At 34.8% G+C, this 24468-nt stretch overlaps 3 protein-coding genes and 3 non-coding genes across 7 annotated transcripts; 2 read left to right on the top strand and 4 right to left on the bottom strand.

Annotated features, from left to right (window-relative positions):
• The first annotated feature begins 205 nt into the window (after positions 1-205).
• On the top strand, positions 206-2181 carry LOC140883505 (probable polyamine transporter At3g13620). The gene has a single exon (XM_073290004.1). It carries the CDS (start codon positions 378-380, stop codon positions 1794-1796), a length of 1419 nt encoding a protein of 472 aa, XP_073146105.1. The 5' UTR covers positions 206-377; the 3' UTR covers positions 1797-2181.
• Positions 2182-3077: 896 nt separating this feature from the next.
• On the bottom strand, positions 3078-8055 carry LOC140880241 (serine/arginine-rich SC35-like splicing factor SCL30A). 2 transcript variants are annotated; one of them, XM_073284523.1, is made up of 6 exons: positions 7910-8055; positions 6260-6411; positions 6018-6095; positions 4901-5068; positions 3937-4077; positions 3078-3663 (listed from the first exon to the last, which is right to left on the bottom strand). In XM_073284523.1, exons 2-6 carry the CDS (start codon positions 6394-6396, stop codon positions 3390-3392), a joined length of 798 nt encoding a protein of 265 aa, XP_073140624.1. In that variant the 5' UTR covers positions 6397-6411; positions 7910-8055; the 3' UTR covers positions 3078-3389. The 2 variants fall into 2 exon arrangements, with proteins under 2 accessions (XP_073140624.1, XP_073140625.1); XM_073284524.1 differs by having other exon boundaries at positions 3937-4071.
• LOC140885570 (small nucleolar RNA Z102/R77) lies at positions 6759-6835 on the bottom strand. Its single transcript, XR_012151014.1, has one exon. It is a non-coding gene; the product is annotated as a small nucleolar RNA Z102/R77 (small nucleolar RNA).
• LOC140885571 (small nucleolar RNA Z102/R77) lies at positions 6936-7012 on the bottom strand. The gene has a single exon (XR_012151015.1). It is a non-coding gene; the product is annotated as a small nucleolar RNA Z102/R77 (small nucleolar RNA).
• LOC140885569 (small nucleolar RNA Z102/R77) lies at positions 7519-7595 on the bottom strand. Its single transcript, XR_012151013.1, has one exon. It is a non-coding gene; the product is annotated as a small nucleolar RNA Z102/R77 (small nucleolar RNA).
• Positions 8056-17190: 9135 nt separating the features above from the next.
• On the top strand, positions 17191-23314 carry LOC140882527 (mitochondrial dicarboxylate/tricarboxylate transporter DTC). Its single transcript, XM_073288583.1, has 6 exons — positions 17191-17487; positions 17923-18006; positions 20877-20938; positions 22163-22524; positions 22664-22878; positions 22979-23314. Exons 1-6 carry the CDS (start codon positions 17371-17373, stop codon positions 23033-23035), a joined length of 897 nt encoding a protein of 298 aa, XP_073144684.1. The 5' UTR covers positions 17191-17370; the 3' UTR covers positions 23036-23314.
• The last annotated feature ends 1154 nt before the right edge of the window (positions 23315-24468 follow it).

The following is a 24468-nucleotide window of genomic DNA, read 5'->3' as shown; positions in this document are numbered from 1 at the left end:
AATTTTATTTTCGAAAAAAAATGAAAAACTTTCGTGGCTGAAATTTTTTTCCCAAATTCATATCCTGTCACATTTATATTCATAAACGGATCAACTCAATTAATACCAAGTACCAACAAACAAAAAAAAAACAATATTTCTAATATAAAAAATCATAATAAATTTAAAAAAAATTCCATAAAAATCAAATCGTAATACTGTTTCACACGAGTCAGTCTTCACCCTCACCGGGCAGACACTACTGAGCCATCGAAGTCAAACAATCCGGAGATTCTCAAAGATTCCTCCTAATTTATATCCCATTTTAAAATCTTCCTCCAACGTGATTCCAGATATTATTTTTCAAGAAAAAAAAAGGGCAAAATATCTTTGGAATCATGTCCGACAAGTTAACCGCCGCCGCCGCCGCCGCCGCCCCTCCGCCGCCGGAAGACCACGACCCGGAGCTCCCCACGACCACCGTCGCCAAGGTTTCCAAGAAACTCACCCTCCTCCCCCTCATTTTCCTCATCTATTTTGAAGTGGCTGGCGGCCCTTACGGGGAAGAGCCGGCAGTCCAGGCTGCAGGTCCTCTGTTGGCCATTCTTGGATTCATCATCTTCCCGTTTATTTGGAGTATCCCTGAAGCTCTCATCACGGCGGAGCTCTCCACGACGTTCCCCGGAAACGGCGGATTTGTCATATGGGCCGACAGAGCATTCGGCCCTTTCTTTGGCTCGCTTATGGGCACCTGGAAATTCCTCAGTGGGGTGATTAATATCGCAGCTTTTCCGGCTCTTTGTATAGATTATTTGAAAAGAATTTTCCCCATTTTCGGATCCGGGCTTCCAAGAACTCTAGCAATCTTGATTTCTACTGTGCTGCTCTCTGTTCTTAATTACACAGGGTTGGCTATAGTTGGTTATGTTGCTGTTGCTTTAGGGATTATATCACTTGCACCTTTTATATTAATGTCTTTGATTGCTATCCCGCAGATTCATCCTCGTAGGTGGATTAGTTTAGGACAAAAGGGGGTCAAAAAAGATTGGACTTTGTTCTTTAATACCTTGTTTTGGAACCTTAATTTCTGGGATAATGTTAGTACCATGGCAGGAGAGGTCGAAAACCCGCAAAAGACTTTCCCTTTAGCACTTCTTTTATCTGTAATCTTAACTTGTCTGGGATATATAATCCCTTTAGTAGCGGTAACAGGATCTGTTGTAGTCGATCAAAGTGAGTGGGAGACAGGATTCATGGCAGATGCAGCTAGAACTATATCTGGTAAATGGCTCAAATTCTGGATTGAAATCGGAGCCGTCTTGTCATCAATCGGCCTGTTCGAAGCTCAGTTAAGTAGCTGCGCGTATCAGCTTCTTGGGATGGCAGATTTAGCCATTTTGCCAAGATTTTTCGCCGTGAGATCGAAATGGTTCAACACTCCTTGGGTGGGGATAATTTTTTCAACATTGATCGCACTTGGTGTTTCGTACATGAGCTACACGGATATCGTATCCGTCGCGAATTTCATATATGGACTGGGGATGATCTTGGAGTTTGCAGCTTTTCTTTGGTTAAGGAAGAAGTTCCCTTTGATGAAAAGGCCATACAAGATCCCATTAAACTTGCCAGTTCTGGTGATCATGTGCTTGATTCCATGTGGCTTTCTTGTGCTGATAATGGCTATCGCTAGCCATCTTGTGTATCTGGTGAGCGGGCTGATGACGGTCGCCGGAATCGGATGGTATTTTCTGATGAAACTTTGCAAATCAAAGGGGTGGTTTGTGTTCCAAAGGGTGGCCGATGAGGATGACTTGTGACGAATCTGATGCTACTTCTCTGTCCTCTTACGAACTTCCCTGTAAAAATTTTCTTCCAAATTATCATATCGAAATATCAAGACTTTTCTTTTCTTTTTTTTTTTTTGTATACTTCTTGAATATTGTGATTTTGACTCTTTTTTTTCTGTACAAGTTAAACCATATAAATTCAGCGTGTATGTATTATTCAAGCTTTTGATTAGGTTCGTTAAGTAATTAATGTGAGATGATGTGATGTGTTCAATAGTTATCAAGAGTCAACGATTCCCACGGAATTGAAGGGAGCAGAGATTTTTGGGAGTCAACAATATTATATTATTCACAATTCACATTACATAATAGGAAAAATATACGGCACAAGTGCTTTTTTTTTTTGAAAAGAATATACGGCACAAGTTAACTCCACACAGCAGATGACAGCGGATGAGCGCAACAAGTTTTCGCTAAAACCAATAAATAAACTAAACATGGGCAACTTTATCTCTCATCTTAAATGATAAAGCATCTTCATCGTAAATATTCGATGAATTGTTGATAATAATATTTTCACCCTAATTTGTTCCTATACAATGCATATTATAAATAATTATATCAAAAATTATTTTGAAAATGTCTTTTATACATTCTAAAATACGAGTATGGCCACCGGTCTTGTTCTTGACCGATCTCTCTTTCAATCATACTAAAATTGTTTTATCGTCTTCATTAGAGCTATCATTCAATCATTTTATCTCTATTTATCTCGGCTTGTAGTTGTATATAGAAACTTTATAGTTTATTTATTATTATTTGATTACCTTGATATATAAATTAGTAGGATAAAAGTTCGAGGTTCTTTACACATGTATTTTATTCAATGAAATAAATATATTACATTAATAATTTATAAACTTTTATCAATACAATTTGACCGTACTCATAAATGATACAGTGCCAAAAGTCGCATAAAAAATGATAAACTACAGAACTCGTGCATTTACATCTTCATTCTTCACCACTCACTTAAAATTCGATTCCTGACATATTTAATTCCAATTCAGTTTTATTCAAACTAGTTTGCATCTAACTTTAAGACAAGTAAACAAATAGTCAAATTCACAAGACTCGATTCAATTCAATACAAATCAAACTACTCACATTACACAAGAAGAGCATACAATTATACTCGCATCTTAAATCTTGGATTAGAAACATGCGTACAAATTTTGATTTTTTTTCCTATTTTTAGCAACAATCAGAATCAAAGAGAATATTCAACTTTCGACCCAGGTTTCAAGAGTCAAATCGAATTGCGGTCGGGTCTATTTACTCCAGATTCTGGACACCATATAAAAATGGCTTTGAAAGGCCACAAAGTTTTCATCAATACCAGAGAATAACAGTACGCATCCGAAACAAATTTGAGTATAAATGATTTTGCCATCCGAAACAATACCAGAGAATAACAGTACTCAAGATTCTGCCATCATAGAACCAAACATTGTGGGACAGTTTCCGAGTATAAATGAAACAAGGCAGCTAAAATCAGATAACCCACAAAGTTTGAAGTTTAGAAATCCATAGTTTCAACGACTTTTTCCCGACATTCATACATTAGCTTCGAGGCCTATCCCTTCCGGGCTCCCTTGCATACTCTGCAGGATGGGGGCTCCTGCTTCTACTGCGGCTTGGGCTTCTTACAATAACTGGAGAATGGCCGCGACCTGGGCTTTGGCTGCGGCTTCTAGAGCCATAAGGCGAACGTCTCCTCACTTGGCTTCCATTGAGGTTCCTTGGCCCATCATTTGGAGGAGAATGTTCCTGCACTGGAGAATGCGAGTATGATCGTCTCTCTCTACCTCCCCTTCTCTCTCGGGGCGAAGGGGACCTGTTGAATAAATATTATGCCAAGCAGCAAATAAATGAGTCAGTGGCATAGAAATAAGGTTACAACCACTGGTTTCTTGAGACAAATTAATAGATGGGAAAATCAAACTATATAGATTAGACACCAAATTGGTTCCTTTATCACTAACATATACTCTATACTCGCTCCACGACATATTTAGACATTGTGAGTCGGCTTAAAAAGGGTTGGTAGTATCATTCTCCCTCAGCATCAGTGATAGATAATACAGTAAAATACCATTGCCCTTCCTACCTCGAGTATTTTCTCCTAGGAGAGTAGTGACCACGACGAGATTGAGACCCTCCATGGCGCGGAGGTGGGGATGGAGAATTTCGAGGCGAATGTGAGTAACGTGGAGGTGATCTCCTTCGATCATAAACACGGCCCCTGAAACTGATCAATGGCGGTCAGCACAATTCAAATTAACAATAGTCAATTTACAACATAATCAGTAAAATTGCTCAATTCGAAGTCTTATTCGTCTAAGCATAATGTCTATGCCAATTAACTCTTAACCTGAGTCACATCCACTTTCAAATCATGATCATCAAGACCACGTGTATATAGTTAAGAGCAAGGCATTTTTCCCATAGGTATCTCCTATTTAGGTAAACACATTACATTATGTCTCAACCTCTATTTGGCATAAAATACTCAGAGGTAGACAAACTACAAAAAAAATGTTGAAATTCCATTATGGAAAGACAACATATTGGACTAAGCATGCAGATGAATACAACAGAAATTCCACTAGGTATAATCTCTATCTTTCATTAGAGTTGTCGTTTCTCGTTACTCTGTTCATACGGCATTCTTAAATATAAATTTCTCACAGTTGGCACACTATTAGTGTTAAATATAACATATAATCAAATCAGTGTCGTCAAGGAACCAAAAAATATCAATGTTAAAACGGAGTGGATCAATTTTTTAATATAATCAAAACAGTGTCGTCAAAGAACCAAAAAATATCAGAGTTAAAACGGAGTGGATCAATTTTTGAACCTCAGATTGCTAGCTAACTCAAGCTTATTAGGGGGAAAACACCAAGAATATTATAAATTCAGCAAATAGTGATGTTAATATTTTCTAAAAGTACACTGATACCATAAGCTGATAAGCATTAGCCACCAGGTGGTGGCAAGTAATTGGGTCAATTTTTAAAAAGACAAACGAAAAGACAAAGCACAATGTGATAAATAGAATAAGAATTTACCTTCCACCTCGTTCTCTGGTTCGCATTTCACCTGGCTTCTTTCGGTTTTCCTCAGCAAAAACAACGGTCAGCTCCCGACCTTGCATAAGCTGACCATCCATCTCATACTTAGCTTCCGCGGCATCAGCAGGGTCCACATATTGGACAAATCCAAAGCCACGAGGCTCACTGTAAACAAGAAGAAGAGAGATAGAGAGAGAGTAGACAGTCAGGTGCCAAAGTTTATGGTGATTCAAGCAAACACAAGAGCCAATCCAAAGCCTATTGAGACTCTTTTCAAATAAGAGTATCCTCGGCAGTTGCGGGTCATATAAAGCGAAATATCTCTTATCAGCAGTTGCCAGTTGGAGATTAAATTTTTTTGAGACAGTTTTCGAGTAAAAAAATTGTCTACTGAAAACTGCCAATAGGAAAGGTTAAAAGACAACACTAGAAAAAGCTTATTTGCGAGAGAGAGGAGTATACAAATGTAGTGCCACTGCCACCACCTAAAACACTCAAACATCTTTAGTCACAAGTCAATTAAATGGTTAAAAACAAAAATAGGAAAGGCCTCCACTGGCTCATAGCGAACTTCATGAGACAGGAAAAATAAATTCAGTCAGTCAAGAGAACCTAAATCTCTAAATTTCTGGACACAGATTAAATTACTTGTTCAAAATCATTACGAAAAATGGAGGACCATGATATGTGCATAAGCAAGCACGAGCTGACCTTGTGAGCGATAATATAACATGACTCGAAATTCTTCAAGACTTGAAATCTTGATATCTTCACATTGTATTCAAACCAGGTTTCCCTTCCAATCTTCATTATCGTATCATTTACATCACCTTCAAATCCTTACTACTTGATTGATGACAAGAGAACCCTTACAACTACAATGTGTCAACTGAACCCTTACTACTTCATTGAAGTCTTCATAACTCTTAATTCACTGCTAAATTTCAAAAATCTTTAACAAAGGTATCCACTTTATGATAATTAAATATTGTAATAAAAATTAAGTGATAGAAATGATTTGATACAAATCTAGGTTCAATCATTCTCCACAGAAGCAATGAAAACAAGGTACCAGAAATCACATTACAAAGTCAGGTAATACACAATCGCTCACCCAGTGTGGTAATCCCTTGGCAAATATACGTCCTTCAAAGGTCCAAATTGTCCAAATGGCCTCCTCAAGTCTTCCGGCCTGTTTATGACGATGCAAACAATCAGTAATACCACAAGTTTACCATTTCATGAGTAGCAAAAACGTTTCTTGATTTGTTTAATTTCTCTTTTTTTTGTGTGTTGGGTGTGTCTGGGAAGGTGATTTTGATGTAGACAAGAATATATAAACCAGGTAGAACTTACCTGCAGTCACGGCGAAGATTCCGGACTAAAAGACTTGTAGGAGCATCTCCTCTATCATGGCGTCCTCTGGGGCCAGGGCTCCTTCCTCTTCTACCATACTCTCTTGGTGGTGAAGGGGTGTAACTCCTCCCCCTCATTTTGCAAACAATATCCTGGCCAACAAAAATATTCAAAAGTCAAAACCAATAAATTATTGGATGAGATTAACAGATAACCGATGAGTGGTAAATAAAAGAGAAAAGACCATGGAAGAAGATTCTCTTTAATGAGCCACACTAATACTACAAAGAACAGAGAGAAACGAGATACGGACTATGAACTACGAGAATCAATCAGCCAAAGCTATCACATCTCATCAAAATTTTCCAAGTGTTTGCAAGTATAAAACGTAGTTTCTAAAATTCTTGATTGGAGGAGAACTAATATAGGTTTTATAAGGGGGGGAAAGCTTCAAAGCACCACAGGGAAATAAAATTTAAAAGTTCGTGGGGATCAAATAGATCGATCAGCTAGAGCTAATACATGATAAATAGCCATCATATCAGCTATCAAACGATTATTATCATCATTTCATTCTTCTGAACCCACAAGTCACGAACTAGCATAAGTTTAAAAAAACTATCAAGACTGCTGGCTTATTTGAAAATAAAATTTAAAAGTTCGTGGGGATCAAATAGATCGATCAGCTAGAGCTAATACATGATAAATAGCCATCATATCAGCTATCACACGATTACTATCATCATTTCATTCTTCTGAACCCAAAAGTCACGAACTAGCATAAGTTTAAAAAAACTATCAAGACTGCTGGCTTATTTGAAAAACGAGCATCACAACTCTACACTATAACGAAACAAGTGAAAAATAAATTTGAACTTCTGTTCTCACTCAAATCATACAATACACAGTTTGTGAGGAAAAATCTATAGCAAAAACCCTTCAACACAACACAACACAACACATTACAAGACCATTGCGGAGTGAAGCAAAACTCAAAAAGGTACATGTTATATGTACACCACCATAAAACGGTCAAAGAAAAGACAGCCAAAGCTCAAATTGCTTGTGAGATTGTAAGAATTGGATGTCAATCCTCTCCAGCCCTTACATATAAAACAATACCTCACCCAAGTATAAAAAAACCTATTTCACAAAATCCTTGAAGGCCGAGCACTAATACATTAAGGATTTTTCAAGGAAAAAAAAAGCTTAGAAGCACAACAGGGAAATAATTTTTTAAAGTTTGTGGGGAAGAAATAGAATGATCAGTTAGAGCTAATACAAAATCAATAGCCATCATATAAGCTATCAAACGATTTTAATCATCATTTCATTCTTTCGAACCCCCAAGTCAAGAACTCCGATGACAAACGAGTATCACAACTCCTAAAGTGTAACAAATAGAGTACAAAATAAATAAATTTGAACTTCTGTTCTGCACACAAATCACACATCAAAATATACTAATATAGAAAATACCCTTCAACACAACACGTTACAAGACCATCAAGACGTGAAGCAAAACTCAAAAGGTACGTTTTATAGGTACGCCTTATAATGGTCAAATAAAACACAGTCAGCTTGATGACAAACCCTAATCCCATCATAAAACCAAAAGAGTCGTAATGAATAAAATTAAGAAATTTTTACCGCAAAAACAGAAGATTTGTCGAGTTCTTCACGCGAGATAGGGAGACGGCGGCGAAAGAAATAAGGTTAAAGGGTCTGGGCTTCGATTAGGGTTGAGTTGAGCGATGCGCGTCGGCCAATTGAGAGAGTAGATAATGGTAGGGTTAGCTTATTTATAGCCTTTTTCCGAGTATATACAATAATAATTTTATTATTTTTTCCTGTAAAAAGGAAAAATAAAAATAATAATTGGTAGAATAATATAATATAACTTTAAATAAATTTATTAGAATTGTAACGTTATAAAATGTATATTATTTCTATTGTTATTATTATTATTTTAAAATATACTCCGTATAATGTTTGCCTCCTTTTAATGAACTTGCAAACCATACTAACCAGATCATAATTCGTACTTGGCAAAACACATACTCCAACAACTTGGAGACGGACATATATATACATATACTTATATTTATATATATATATTTAGGTTTATTAGTTTATACATTTATTAATTTGTTCCTTGCTTTTTAATTTATTGATATATATATTAGGCTTTATTTCAAGTTATTTAGGCTTTTAAATTTTTGTATACATTGATCATTTCATGAACATTCAATTAATTTGACATTCTATGGTAATTGGGTAGTAGCATTAAATATATGATTATATTTTCACATGATTTAGTTATTTAAGATCTAACATAAAATAGAGGTGTGTTAAATTTAAAGGTAAAATATGAAGAATTTTTAGTGTGACTTGACACACACAAAACGGTTAGTATAAGGGGTAAACTATTATATAATAATAATAACTAGTACTCGAGAGCACACGTTGTGTGTTTGTGCAATACGTTGTTTTAAAATAAAAACAAAAAAGGAGAAAATTTTGAATTAATTTTATAAACATTACATTTTCGTAAATAAGTAGTTATCAATTGATAAAATAAATGATATTTTGGTAATTAAATATATACTAAAGAGAAAAATAAATAGTAGTTGACCATACCAACATACCAACCTCTCAACTTTAATAGAATTGAATAGATAGAATAGATAATAATAATAATAATAATAATAATAATAATAATAATAATAATAATAATAGTATAGATATTATCAATTCAAAAATTTATACTTCATATAAATAATATAATTAATTATTCAAGTTATTCTTAACATAAAAAATAATTTATTCATTAACCCCTTCATTTTTCATGAATTTTTTTTATAAAATATAATTTAATTACTAAAAAAATTCATGGTAGATTTATAAAATATTGATATTAGTACCATATTTAAGACGTTGATATATTAAAATGTTGTGTCATTACTAACATGATTGTTATTCAAATTTTTTTTTTTAAAACACGAATAAGTTAAAAGATATATAAACGAAGATAATAAAATATTATCATATACATAAGATGTACCTCATGATTTTTATTCATAATATTTTGGGATAATTCCCAATTTGGTCCCTCATTTTAGGTCTCAGTCCTGATTTGGTCCTTCGTTTTTACATCGACCTAATTTGATCCTTCATTTTTCACAATATTTCTATAATTGGTCCTTCCGTCCAGTCAAGTGTTAAATTAACGAAGATGACCTGCTTAACCCGATAAATCTTCACCTCTCACCTCTAGAACCGGTAGACCCATTTTTAGCAAATGAACTTCCCTTAGAATTTTCAGTCCTGCAAATAAATTTTTTTAAAAAAAACCATGCTTAGGTAGGGTTGAAGATTCATACAACATTTACACTATCAAGATGGAAGTCAACCAGGTGAAATCACACGATTCATAATAATATATACATAGAAGTAACTAAATGAAACAACTAAAAAACCAAGATAGATGTCATTCGGAACAGCCAACAAAAAAAGTTTTGTTTCTTAATCTTGTCTAAGTTTCACGGTTAATTCAATTATAGTAGGAAACCAAAAATAATTCACACTATTTGTAACTGTACAAACAAAGCTGTAAAAGCAAAACAAAATAAAAAAAATCTGAAATTTAACCCACTGAGCAGCAGAAATGAAGAAAACTTAAATAAGGTGAAACTAATATAAATCAAAAGTTTGGTTAGACAAATATAAAGCTAACAAGGTGAGACTAAAAGAAAATCAAAACTTTAGTAAAACGATGCATTTCCAAAAGCAAAAATAAAAAAAAATTAAAATTTCAACCCATCTACCACTCGGTTTGAAGAGTCAATCCAAGAGGAAACAAGTGTAGATTCGAGCTAAAAAAGATAATCGATTTTACGCAAAGACAACTCCAAATCAATCTACGTACGCTCAAAGAGAGATTTAAAGAATTTTAATATGAACCCTATGCTGCTGGAATAGGGGAACCGTTGCAGATGGCCGCCTGTGAAAAGACACCATCACGGCAGATTAGCCACCCAAAGTCTACAAAATAGAGGGAACTGGATTAGGTTTAGAGATTTGGGGGAGAATGAAATTGATAAAAATGGGTCCACCGGTTCTAGAGGTAAGATGGGAAGATTTATCGGGTTAAGCAGGTCATCTCCGTTAATTTTAACACTTAACTGGACGGAAGGACCAATTACAAAAATATGGTGAAAAATAAAAGATTGAATTGGGTCGATATAAAAACGAAGGACCAAATCAAGACTGAAACCTAAAATAAGGGACCAAATTGGGAATTATCCATAATATTTTCATATAAAACCCTAACCAGAAAATCCTCTTTGAATGTCCCTTGTACGCATACTTATAACCTATGAGTCTATGACTAGGATGTTATACGTACCATCCATTTGAGAGATTCGATTTAGATGCGGAAAAAAAAATACACTGATCTCAATTCTTGATTTTGGTTTATTTAAAACTATTATCTTATCTACATTTACCTGGGCTAGTTGCACCAATCTTTGGCAAAATTTGAAATGTCATAAAATCTTCTGAAAATATTAATAATCTAATACATCATCTGTTTTCTAAAAACACACACATCTCAACTTTATGTTTAAAATAAAATCTTAGTGATATTTTATCTTTCTTGTTTTTGTGTCTGATTTTTTAAAATACGATGTCAAGATTGTTGTTAACTTGCATATGTTGTTCTAAATATTAATTATTTATTTATTTTCCAAAGTGTTGATGGACAAATTTAGCTCGATCATTCATTCATTTTATATTTCTATATGCTAACTTTGATAAAATGGAATGTTTAAAAATATATTTAAAAAACCCATGTTTATTCTTTAGAAACATGGAATGTGGCCGTTAAAATTTTCAACTTGTGCAAGTTTCTTCTAATGATTATTTTCCATAGGTCAAATATCTCTTCCCTGTAGTAAGAATAAGATTCCAATACCCATGAGATATTTGGTTCGAATATCACTTATGTGGTTCCGCAGTTTAGATAAAAAATAATAATAATAAATTATCATCTTTTTTAAGAAGAAAAATATGGTATTATCAATCAAACGAAAGGTCTATAATTACAAAATCAATTAACAAAAAAAAAATCTCACACTCCCATACAAATGGGGTAGGAGAGGAAATAGCAAAGAAGAAAGCGAATGACAACTTAATTCGCCGACTTGCGGATATGACTTAAGTATGTGGTATCTTCAAGCCTAAAAAATGTCTGATATCAGCTATTAATATTACATCATAGCTGAGATTCTCTCTTAGTCTCGTGATTTCTTGCACAGCTAGAGACAATTCAAAGTAATATGGTCACCCTTAGATTGTGGTCACGTATGGTTGATAGTCCTCATAAAATCGCAGCTAGCTCAGCATAGACAATAGATTGAGGTTTCTCAATTCTCCTTCCAAAGGCGATCAGTGGTTTTCCTTCATGATTTATCACCACACCCTGATCGCAAAGCTATATTGGCATCCTTAGAACCGTACTTGAGAGTTTCCTACCTCATACGGCTCATCAATTCTTTTGGTGTCCCGTTACCTTATCTAACGGATGAGATTTCGCATCGATTTATGGTTAACCAAAGAGGTTCATTACATGAGTTTTAAACGATTCTATTTGGATTAATAATCCGTTTTATTTCGTTTTATCTTTTTTCCCACCTTCACAAGAAGAAATTCTCCCTATCGTTAGAATTTTCTGAAAGGTAACTATCTCGGTTTCATTTTCATATAGAAATTGATTATAGAATCTTTGAAAAAGACTTTCCTTTCTAAGAAGGAAAAGACTTACTATCTTTGGGATCTGATTCTACACCGCTGCTCAAGACTTTAGTGGATCGACTCTATTACATAAGTTGATTCCTAATTTTTATCTCACATCATGAGATAAGTATATCCTATCATCATGCATGACATAAGTACGCATTTATTATTGTATCGGACCCAAACCTCGCTAATTGATCTTTACAGTGCTTCCCCTACCAACACCTTCTTAGATTAGCCTATCACATAGGTCTTGCCTAGTGTGGTTTATCTGGCTAACGTGCAGGCTATTGCGTCAGTCTGAGAGTTTTCCAATGCGCACCAAAAGGTAGCGATTGCGGGTTCCCACGTCATAAAAAAAGAGCAAAAATAATAGTCATCACTGAAAATTGGTAGTTCCGACAACACCACACATTGTCATCACTTGATATACAGCCCATCCAAACCTTATATCCTGGATCCGCCCTTGTCTACAATATTATTTAAGGTACAACCAAATCGAATAACAGTGTAACAACCCAAATCAAAGTAAATCGACAGATTCTAACAACTGATGATCTCAACGACGATGCTCCTCGCCTCGGGACTCATTTCCGTCTGCGTCATCCAACCTGAAGCTTGCCCTACGAAATGAGGTGTCCAAGAAAACGAGGACGTGAGCGCTAATGCCCAATACAATAAAATACGAGTATACAAACTATATGTGCATGCAAAATGACGTGGATCGGGTGACTGGATCAACGAGAAACTCATGCTCAAGCTGAAGGCGCCAAAGTGTCTCGTGTCACTCGAAAGTACCCCTTTGGAATACTAGCATAACAACTAGACGTGGATTGATAAATTTCCTTAAAACATCACAACCCTCTGTGTCTGTCGGCCATCTAACTCATGATGCCCAATCGTCCACAACTAGGGCTGAACGGCCTTGCTATACTATGTTATCTTGAAGGAGATACGACTCAACGTGATAAATGATCATGAGACATATGAACAGTAAATACATGCATATCATGATAGATAAAATGCAACACATAAAAATGCATACTCAACTGGATATCTCAATCAGTATTTATATACCTTTATAGGTTAAGTTTAGGTGAACAACCTAGTATCCAAGCCTATAATCAAATGTATAGAATATCACTTATATAATTCTAAAAGCATTAACTAGACTAAGAGCTACTCACTAAAGTTAATCAGAGACTAGCAATATACCTGCGTCCGTAATCAACCCTTTGATGACGATTGCCCTAAACTCGAGGCACAACACTTTCTAAGATCCCGATAGCACTTCGTCATCGCTTGACCCTCGAATACAACCCCCGAAGACCCTTAAAACTAACTAGAATTGAGAGATAAAACTTTGAGAAAGGTGTGAGAAAATGGATGCCTCGAGCCCCTATTTATAGATCACAATCGGAACATTCGATCTCTCGTTCGGAGCTTCCGAATTCCCTCTGCCGAACGCGTGTCTCTGATCAAACAACACAAAGTTGCCGACACATTTCGAATCTTTCGAACTAGTTCGGAGCTCCCGATGTGCAGTTTGGAGCTTCCGAACGGCTCGTTGCATCCGATCTTCAACATTGGCTTCCGATCATGTTTGGTGCTTCCTAACTACTCTTCCGAGCTTCCGAACTGACCCTACACAAGAAACCCTTGGAACCATTTTCGATTGTTCTGAATCCAATTTTCAACTCCTTAAACCCACTTGAGGACTCCTTAATCATGTCTTAACTTACTAAACACGTTTAGTCAATTGATTAGCTTAATCTGAAATCGGGTTACTACAAGTGACCATAACAATGCTTGCTTCCAGCAAGGCTTAATGGCATGGCAAAATAACATAGCATGACTTGTGGTGTCTCTTCGAAAGATGGCACAGCTGGAAAACTACGTTTACTGGCACATTGTCAGACACTAAGTTGGCTTTGTGGGTATAATGTTATGTACCGCTTTCCACTATAAGATCCTGATCTTCGGGGGTATTGAGAGGGACCGGAGGAATTGCCACCAGCTTTTGGAATGGACTTTCTAAGCTGGATGTTGGCGGATCATAATAAAAAATATATATTTTCATAATCAAGAGTTTAAATTTTTTGAATATGTCTATCTTATTAATAAAACAATATCTTCTAACTTAACTAACTTTTTGTCAAGCATTTTTCAATATTTTAAAATTATCCAGAATTTGATTATTTTTTATGCTTGCTTCTATTTTTTTGTGCGGACTATTTTTCATCTTTTTCTTGTCACGATCTACAAAATTATTTAAAACAAAAAATCTCGCAAAAATCACTATCGTTTTTTTTTTGGTTTTATGGTTCTGGCTTTACTGAATTTAAGTTTTTATATTTTGTAGACACACACAACATCTACCACGGTTACTTATAAATATATGGTCCAGTAGATGACTTACGTGACAGAGTTGGGTTTTTGTCAGACGTGTTTTGTTCATTATGCGACTTTGAAATATTAAACTCATCGATCTTTCACGCTTTTTATCGTTCGTTTGTTTGGAATTTGCGTTCTCGTATTGACATCGCATTGTTATTTGATTCTTATGTACAATTATGTTTGATGTTTGTAAAATGACTTTTTGATGTTCATCTCTAATCAGACATCAATGTAGATAGTGAAAAGAACAAGATAATGATTTTAAAAAATATATAATTCATTCAATAGGATTCAGTGTGTACAGGGGCGGAGCCATCTTTGGGCTAGGGTGGGCTCCAGCCCCAACCATTTTTTCAAAAAAAAAAAAAAATTTAGTAGTTTTAAATTTTAAAAATAAAAATTTAGACTCATGTAAAAAAATTTAAAATAGAACAATCTATTAGATTTTTTGGTTGATTTATTATCATAAGTTTTAAAATTATGTGATTTGAGATAAATACGACAACTCTAAAATTTTGTCGAATATTTAGTTGCGATAATATTGATTTATGATACATATGCATTTTCAAGTTTGGATTTTTACCCTAAAAACTATTGTTTCGAAATTTAGAAAAAATAATAAATTAGTTAAAAATTGAAATATTTGAGATCTTATCGAGTCATTGACTTTGCAAATTTTTTTTTTTAAACCCAAATAAAAAACTAATATTACAACCGATTAATGTCATTACAATCTTTAACTATAAGATTACAAATAAACGAAGGCACATCATAGAAAACACAATGACTAACATAAAAATTGACCTCTCTAGCAAGTGTATGAGCAACCACATTCGCTTGTCGCCTAACGAAACGAACTTTGAAATTTTGTTATTTTGAGATAATTGAGCAACAATCCGTGATAATTGTTCCAAACTCACTACTATCCATCATATCCAAGTGAGTGTCATCGACAACAACTTTGGAATCTGTTTCGAATATGACATGATTCATTTCCATAGATACAACCCAAAATAGAGTATCAAGTAGCGACTTTGCCTCCGATTCACGAATCTCGAACAACCCCAGGTATTTATTCATTCGGCACATCATAAATTCACCATTAGAATCTCTGATAACTGCTACACCGATTGTAATTCACATGTCATTGAAGATGGCTGTGTCTACGTTACATTTCATGAAACCATATGGTGGTCGTTCCCATATGACATCCTCTGGAACAACATTTTTTCCTTGGTGATGCTCCACTACATTACTTCGAGTTGCACGCCATTGTTGGAGCAAATTCGCTGCCAGAAAAATATTTACACCAGTTGTAATGTCGACATTATTCCAAAGTTTATCATTCCGAGATTTCCAAATACTCCATAAATTCATAGCAAGAGTAGAGGATTCATGAGTGGAACTCTTATCCAAGCACTGAAAAAACCATTGTGCAAATGATTCTGATTTACTTGCGCATTCGTTCACAAGAGTTCGCATTTTGACAACGTCCCAACTATTTGCGCAAACGAGCATTGAATAAATAAGTGCCCATTATTTTCAATCATGGATTCACAAACAACACAACAATATGACAACTGAATGCCACATCGTCTCAAGGTGTAACGACATGGGAGGCAATTTCTTAAAGCTCGCCATATGAAGAATTTAATCTTTTGTGGTACATGGATTCTCCATAATGTATTCCAGTTTCCTTTGACAGAATGCGTTCTGGTGGAGTCGGTCATATTTTCCATGAGAAGTTTGTACCCGAACTTTAAAATTTTTTTAAAAGATCGAGATCGTTTAATTTGATTACTGATCAAAATAATAGATTTTTTTTTTTTATATTTTGGTGTTTATAGTAAAGTTCGATTGATTCGTTTTATTGAAAAAAAGTTAATTCAACTTTTGAAAGTTCGGTTCGATTTTAACTGAATTTTCATACATATATATTGTTTAACACGGGACGGAGCCAGTCAGCAGCCCCAGGTACTTTTCAATCTTGGCTTCGCCCCTGAGTGTTTACATGTGAAAATAGATACATTGGAAGTGAGTCCAAAAATTCAACACTAAGATCAACATTAAGAGCACATATATTCAAAACATGAGCTGCTTCGTTGGCAGATCATGGGTAGTGTTGAATAGTAATGCCCTGTTATACTTTGTAAGATGCTTTAATCTGTTCAATCAGAAGAGTCTCGGGGTGCTCTAACAGCTTGTTTTGTGATAGCACGAGTGACCAAAAGAGCATCGGTTTCCTCAATCCAAACTTTTGGTTGTGTATTTTGCAGCGACTTTGCAACCTTCCAATACAACATAACTTCAGCATAATAATCCAAAGTTTGCTTAAAAACAACATCAACTTTCAACAAAATAACGATTATGAAAAATTTTCGTATTTCTTCTCCCTCTTATGATATATATATACAATTGTTAAAACATACGTCTCCAATACATAAATTTGTCAACCAGAGAATCGAGTTTTTTGAACCTTCGAACAGGTCTGATCCAATAAAAAAGTACATAACTTTTAAATTTTGGTCACTCCAAATTTTAAAAATTTAACAAATCATCAAGATTATTTCCCATTTTATGTTGATTAATAATAATATTTTTGAAAAAAAATAGAATCACAAGTCAAAACTAAAAGTATATTAAAATATATTTAACCAAAAAATTATAATTTTTTATCCAACCAAAAATTATATATATGGATGAGATCATGAGAGCGGATTTGCCATCCACATGCCATCCATACCATTTCTAAATTGTACATTTAACAAATCATCAAACTTTTTATTGTTGTGCTGCCAGTTCACATCCTCGTGTCGTTCACCAATCACCGAGGAGACCCCTTTTCCTCCACTCCCCAGTTCTCAATTTGTTCAAATTTAGAGAAGCAGGGAGCAGAAGAGCAAGAAATAACTTCGAAAATGGGAGAGGAGAAGCCGAAATCAGTCGGAGTTTGGCCCACCGTAAAGCCCTTCGCCAATGGCGGTATATCCGGTATGCTAGCCACCTGCGTGATCCAGCCCATCGACATGATCAAGGTATTATTTATCGCATCACATAACGCGATCGATAAGCTTCGTGGATTCGTCCGCATTGCTGGTTGTTCAAGATCTGGGTGTTTTTGTTGTTCATTTCCTGGATGAAACTCGTGTTCGTTTCAGATCTTATGCCCAGTGGGTCCTTTCTATCGCTGAAAGCGCGATTTTTGTCAATAGTTTAGCGGAGTTTAGGACCTGCTTTGCGTAAGATTTATATTTATTTTCTAGTTTTCCCGGTGCTTTATGTCGAACAAAATGCTATTGGAACCTTGTGATGGTCATATTGTTGAAAGCTTGACTCGTATGCTGCTTTAGATCTGATGAATACTACATGTCTCTGTGCTGAATGAATCACGAACCTGTGGATTGGGAAATCAAACTCTTTCGTGTCAGCTGTGTGCTGTCGATTTTATGTTTTTACTTTCTCAATTTCAGGTGAGAATACAACTGGGCCAGGGATCAGCTGGTGAGGTGACAAAGACCATGCTTAAGAATGAGGGCATTGGTGCCTTTTACAAGGTATGTTTAGCGTGAGAAAATCATGTAAAGTTTATTTTTTTTATGCCAGCTGTCTTCTTAAGTATCACCTGAAAGTGAAGTAGATGTGGCTTGATATCACATGATATTCAGTTATACTTTTACTCATTTGTTTATGGATGAATGTTTGATCGTTTTGGTAAATAAAAATTGCAGCAGCATTTGTGGTGGTTTAGTTAAGTTTATGGTGAAAATACTGGGTCTAAGTTCTATAACATCTGAATACCTTATTTTTTTAGGAGAGTGAGGAGGGATATTGATTAACCAGAATTAGTGTCTTTGAAAGGTAAAATCAATATTTTTTTTTTGCAGGAGCTTTAAAATGAAATGTGCGAAATGTGTTAATTTGGAATGGTTGGAGATTTTATTGCCATGCCAGTTTAATGTTGCCATCTTAATCTATTAAGTTTTTCGAACGACACACAAATGTTATTATTTTATTTGGGCTACAAATATTATTTTTAACTGTCAATACATAATGCTCTTCACGAGGACACCGACAACTAGAAACCAAAATATGAAAAGAACTTAAGGTTGGAACTATCCGTTTTTCCTCCCCTTCCCTCACTCGCATCCTCTCGCAATACTATATGATTGAATGCTTGTTGTTTCATCAATATGGTTGGTAATATTTGCACCAGTGCTAGCACACGTTTCAATCGATGTGATTATGAAGGTAAGTAAAACTACCAAAACTGTGCATCTCAATAATTGCACCGCCTTACAACATATGATAATGGAATAATTACAATTTTTTATAGTTGGTAGTATCTTTTATGTCATATAGAGACTCCAATGACATGTTTCAATGACTGACCTAATGGGGATAAACAGTTGTGGTTATATGACACACACATGCTGTTGTGTTCTTCAAATACACAAGGACTCTGTCACGTGCTTGGGACTCTGTAACGTGCTTGGGACTCTGTCACGTGCTTGGGACACTGATCGTGTAATGGGTCTAATCACAGAAAAATCATTGTTTTCCAGTGATTGTTTGTTCTTGTTAGATTTACTTCCAAGCCGCCCTATTGTTGAAATTTTGTATTGAGGCTCAAAGATAGAGAGAACCTCGGATCTCTTTAATGGAGTATTTGATTTTACAATAAATATTCTAATACATATCTTACCACAATTCACACTTACATATACCTAGAGTTTTTCCCAATCCAAATACTAAAGAAATAACTGTCAATCTATCCTTCAGCAGAGCCTTATCCCTAAAATTAAAACTACTTATTCCTATCTAGACCCCTGTTTACATCCACTTGGTTTATTTATATCTATCAATATATATATATAATAATACATAAAGAAAATAAACTAATCATAAATCAAATTCCTAATTCTTATTCTTGAAACGTCCGTGCGTATATCTCTTGTAAACATTCTCCTTTGAACTTTGAATCTGGCTTGGAATAATCTGGTTCATCACAGACTCACACACACAGAAATGAAGAATACAAGTGGAAATCAATATAATATGGCAAAATGGAAACAACCCAGAGTGAATCACTGTGTACAATACTTTCTCCCTAGCCAAGCGCTAGTCACTCTTTCCACACCTCTAACTGGATACCCTCATATACAATTCATCTCTTCTATACACCCCACCCTCTTCATGTGTATTTCTTTTTTGATTTCCTAACATACTCATTAACGATCTTGGGCTTCTGATGTCCATTTTCGTTTTGGCTTTCTGGACATGAGATCCCTTGGCCTAATGACTTCATGTTTTTAGCCATTGAATCTGGATTCATAACACATGCTTGGTATTGTTTCAATCTCCATATGTTTGTTTTTGTTCCAGTTGTTAGAAAGTTAGACTCCAGTATGATGGAGTGTTTTATTTGTAGCATGTGTTAAAAGTGTCTCATCAGATGAACTGTGGCATACTTGAGTTTCTCTTGGAAACATGATTTACGGATAAGAAAATCAGACTACATTTTGATCAAGTTTAGAGATATTGTCTAATCTCGTGCCCGGGTACATAATGCATCGAAAATTTGAAAATGGGCAAGTAATATAATGCATCGAAAATTTGAAAATGGCCATGTAATATAATGGATATTCCCGGGGTGCAAATACAGGGTGGATACAAGGCCGATATAGTTGGGAAATATAAGGTGAATATCGGATGAATACGGCAGAGACTATTTGTAATTTTATAAATATACGTATGGGCTACTTAAAATTTTTAAGAAGATTGCAGGATCTTTATTAAAATTTTAAAATTGATTATTACAAATAATTAAAATTTTTGAAGAAAAACAATAATAAAGTTGAAGTTTTTAATAAAAACATATTAGTCAGGTTATAAGAAACTCAAATTTTTATATGTTGTACAAATTTTTTTGGGATATTAATTGTTGATCAGTGAATTTGGTTTCCATAATATTCATGCACTATTGCATTTATGTACAAGTATATTATTTGTTGATATATTTCTTTGCATAAAGGATAGATGTACACTCTTGTGTCGTATCCTAAACTTGGAAAATTGTCGTATCCCATATCCATGTCTCGTGCTCTTTGGTTAATCGATTTGCTTCTCCAATGACATATTTGTTCTATGTTAAATTAAATAAAAAAGTGTAGGCTTACACTGCACTTACTGCCATCGTTTTCCATCTTCAAATTTGTATTTTTTGATTGCTGAAATGCCTCCATAAAGTGATAAATGGCTTAATTCTCATGATAATGAAATGGATTTGCCTTTACTATTCCATGATTGATAGTTCATATTAAATGAAAATCAAATTGGCTTGTCCGAGCTCTACATGTAATATTTCAGTGCTCAGCCTTGTGATTACCTCCTGACCTTTGTCTTAATTATATTGTTACTCGTGCAGGGTTTGTCTGCTGGGCTTCTTAGACAAGCTACATATACAACTGCACGGCTTGGCTCATTCAAGTGAGTATTTATGTGACCAATTTACTATTGAGTTCTGGGCATTTTAATCTAGATGTGGTGATATTCAGGATTATCATACTCAAGGATTGTTCATCATACATGTTTGTAGTGTTTAAGATGGTTTAGACCTTTTGTGATTGTGTGTTCATGTATAAGCCATTAGTAATCACTGTGTCATGCCATTCGAAAAGATATTCAAAGGACAATATTATCCAATTTTTCGTTTTCCTATTATTTCTATTTGTAGCTTTATCAAGCAAAGGAGTGTAGAGATGGTAAAGTTTGTTATGATAACTGGCTTAGGTTATGTGCAGACTTGTCTGTTAGCAAATTGTAAACAAGCAACTTAATCCGCATTTGTGAGTTTTATGTTGGTTTTGTTGGTCGATTGTGAGATATATTATAACATTCTTTTAATTACCTTAATGACACAATGTAGTTAAATTCAATTGGTATATTGAAAACCAAGCCCTATATCATTTCATTTTGTAAGATTTTCTTAAACTCAATAATCTTAAGAATTTAAAATTGCAGGAATTTTCAAAGAAATAATTTCCATTAATTCATAGAGCTACTTAATTTTCCAGTGGTTTTCTGGAGGAATCAACTTCTCAAATTAGAGGGATTTGTTGGGCTAGCGTGTCAAGCAGCTAGAGCATTTTACTTCGAATGTGACATTGTTAGACACTGGATAGTTTTCTTTCATATAAATGTAGGTCAGTTTGCCTCAGTAGCATCGGAAACGACATGATCTTAGTTAAACAATTGAACTGTGTAGGACTGGTCTGACGGTTTTTTTTGGTGACTTGCCTCCCATGACAAATTCTTGTGCATATTTTATGAGGGTGCTTTGAAAAATAAAGAGGCTTTGTGGGGAGATGAGTGGGTTTATTTCCCAATGTGGTGTTTCCATGGGGATGTATTGGTGAGTTGGCTGTTTGCACTTAGTAGACAATTGTACACCCCATGCATTTCTTGTGATACTTAAAGTTCCACTGAGCCAGAGACCCAAAATTATGGTTGGTTAGCTCCATTATGTGCTTGAAACCATATGAACAGTATTCGGTTTTTAATTTCTGAATGTGCAATGAGTTTCCTCGACTGATACATTTAACTTTATCATTTATCCTACTCTAGGAAATTCTGGAATGTTCATGATCTTTTGTGATTTAAATTTAGAATAGCATTTCCATCTAACCTGGAAATTATCCCCATATATTATAGGATTTTGACCAACAAAGCATTAGAAGCCAACGATGGAAAGCCATTGCCACTGTATCAGAAAGCTTTGTGTGGATTGACTGCTGGAGCAATTGGAGCAACTGTTGGCAGTCCTGCAGATTTAGCCCTCATACGTATGCAGGCTGATGCAACATTACCTGTTGCACAGCGGCGAAACTACACTAATGCATTTCACGCCCTTTATCGTATTAGTGCCGACGAAGGAGTTTTAGCTCTCTGGAAAGGTGCTGGACCTACTGTGGTAAGGGCTATGGCACTTAACATGGGTATGCTTGCTTCTTATGATCAATGTGTGGAGTTCTTCAGGGACTCCCTCGGTGCGGGTGACGCTGCAACCGTGTTAGGTGAGATACTTTCTTGAATCATTACCTACTTGCAGTAGTTTTATCTTAACACCCTGACTATGCATTATATTTCAGTTTAAAATCTTGTGTCCATTTTCTCTTCGTGGGTTAAATTTTGAAACTTTCCCACTCTTTGCAGGTGCAAGTACTGTATCGGGATTCTTTGCCGCAGCCTGTAGTCTGCCATTTGATTATGTTAAAACCCAAATACAGAAAATGCAGCCAGATGCCGCCGGGAAATATCCATACACTGGTTCTTTAGATTGTGCCATGAAAACGCTAAAGTCAGGAGGACCCTTAAAATTCTACACTGGATTTCCAGTGTACTGTGTTAGAATTGCCCCGCATGTCATGGTATAGTGCCTATCCCATCCCTCTGTGTGTGTCTTTTTTTTTTTTTTTTCTTCTTTCTCCCTTTTAATGTGTTTTGATTCTCGATTGTGTCTTCACGCAGATGACATGGATATTCCTGAACCAAATCCAGAAATTCCAAAAATCTGCAGGGCTGTAATTCAAAACCGATATGCACTCAGTTCATCGGAGTGGTGTTTTGATCAAAATAATGTCCTGACCTGTATTAGTTTATGGTTTTGGTCACTCACACCCCAGAGATCTGTGGGTAAATTTTTACATCCATTATTTAAAATTTTGTTCTGAATTAAACGGAAAATCATATCAGGCTAGGAATTGGAGTTATTCAAATTTCTATCAGGTGATTTAAGAAGACCAGTTAATTTTGAAATTCTGAAAAATTTTGTTTCAGCAAAATAATCAGCGAACTCTGGATTTGTTGCATTTTTTATTGGCTGTAGTCTAGCTCGAGTAGTTTATACTTTTCAGTATTCTTCTGCTTTTCAACTTTAGCTTTGAACGAGCGAGGTTAAAAAATGATAGAATTATATTAAATTAACAAAAATGCTCTCAGCTTAATCTGATGTCCTATTGGTCAAGTAACAATTTTTAAAAATAAGTGATTATGAAGATTCTGTTAATAATTTGATCGCCGGTTTTAGAGGATTGTAAAATCCTTGCATAACATATTTTTAATTGTATTTTTGTTTTTGTACCAGGATTAGGGAATCTGGCCGCCGGTCTTGATCAACCTATTTTTTTATTTCTAATCTACTTGACTATGATATAAGATAATGAAATCTTTACCTAAAAAAAATAAGCAAAAAAAACTCTTATCTTCAATTCTCACCATGAAAAAACAATTACATATAATTTGTGATAACATTTCAAAAAAAAAAAAAAAAAAACTTACTCTAATGACAAACTTTTGTTAAAACAAATGATAGGGTATCGCGGAAGTGTCGATGAAAGAACAATCACAATAGCAATATTTTTCCTTGTGCTAATTTGTTTATATTTCTACCGTTTTTTTATTTATTTTTATTTATACTTCTACCGTTTTACGATGATATGTCATGTTATAAAGGTGAGTAGGTAATTTTGATATTTTTTTTATGAGGATAAAGACATAATTTTTATGTTTAAATTTAAAAGGAAGTACAACATAAAATTACGAAGTCGATGATATGTTTTTTTTAAATATTTATATTTATGTATCCCTCGCACTGATTTTAATGACAATGTGTTCAAATTTCGCCAAAAGTTTAATATTTTTATACAAAATTTTTATTAGACCATCTTATTGCTCACGATTCAAATTTTTAAGATATATATTTGATTCGATTTGACCCATAAAAATATTAATTTTATTTTAAAAACATTACTTTTCACTAAATATAACCGTCTCCGTAAAATCATTTCACAATAAACCTACACTCAATAAGAAAAATGAGAATTCATTTATCTGAAATAATTCCAACCATTGAATTTGTCAATTTTGGAACAATTGAAACAGAAGTGCAGCACTTGTGTGCCGAAGTTAAGAGTGTTCCATCCCCAAGAGGAAATCGACGGCTGAGATTGATTGGAAAC

Source organism: Henckelia pumila, chromosome 2, assembly GCF_033568475.1.
Source record: "Henckelia pumila isolate YLH828 chromosome 2, ASM3356847v2, whole genome shotgun sequence".
Lineage (NCBI taxonomy): Eukaryota > Viridiplantae > Streptophyta > Magnoliopsida > Lamiales > Gesneriaceae > Henckelia > Henckelia pumila.
The sequence above is the reverse complement of the archived record's forward strand: the minus strand, read 5'-3'. Positions and strand labels throughout refer to the sequence as shown.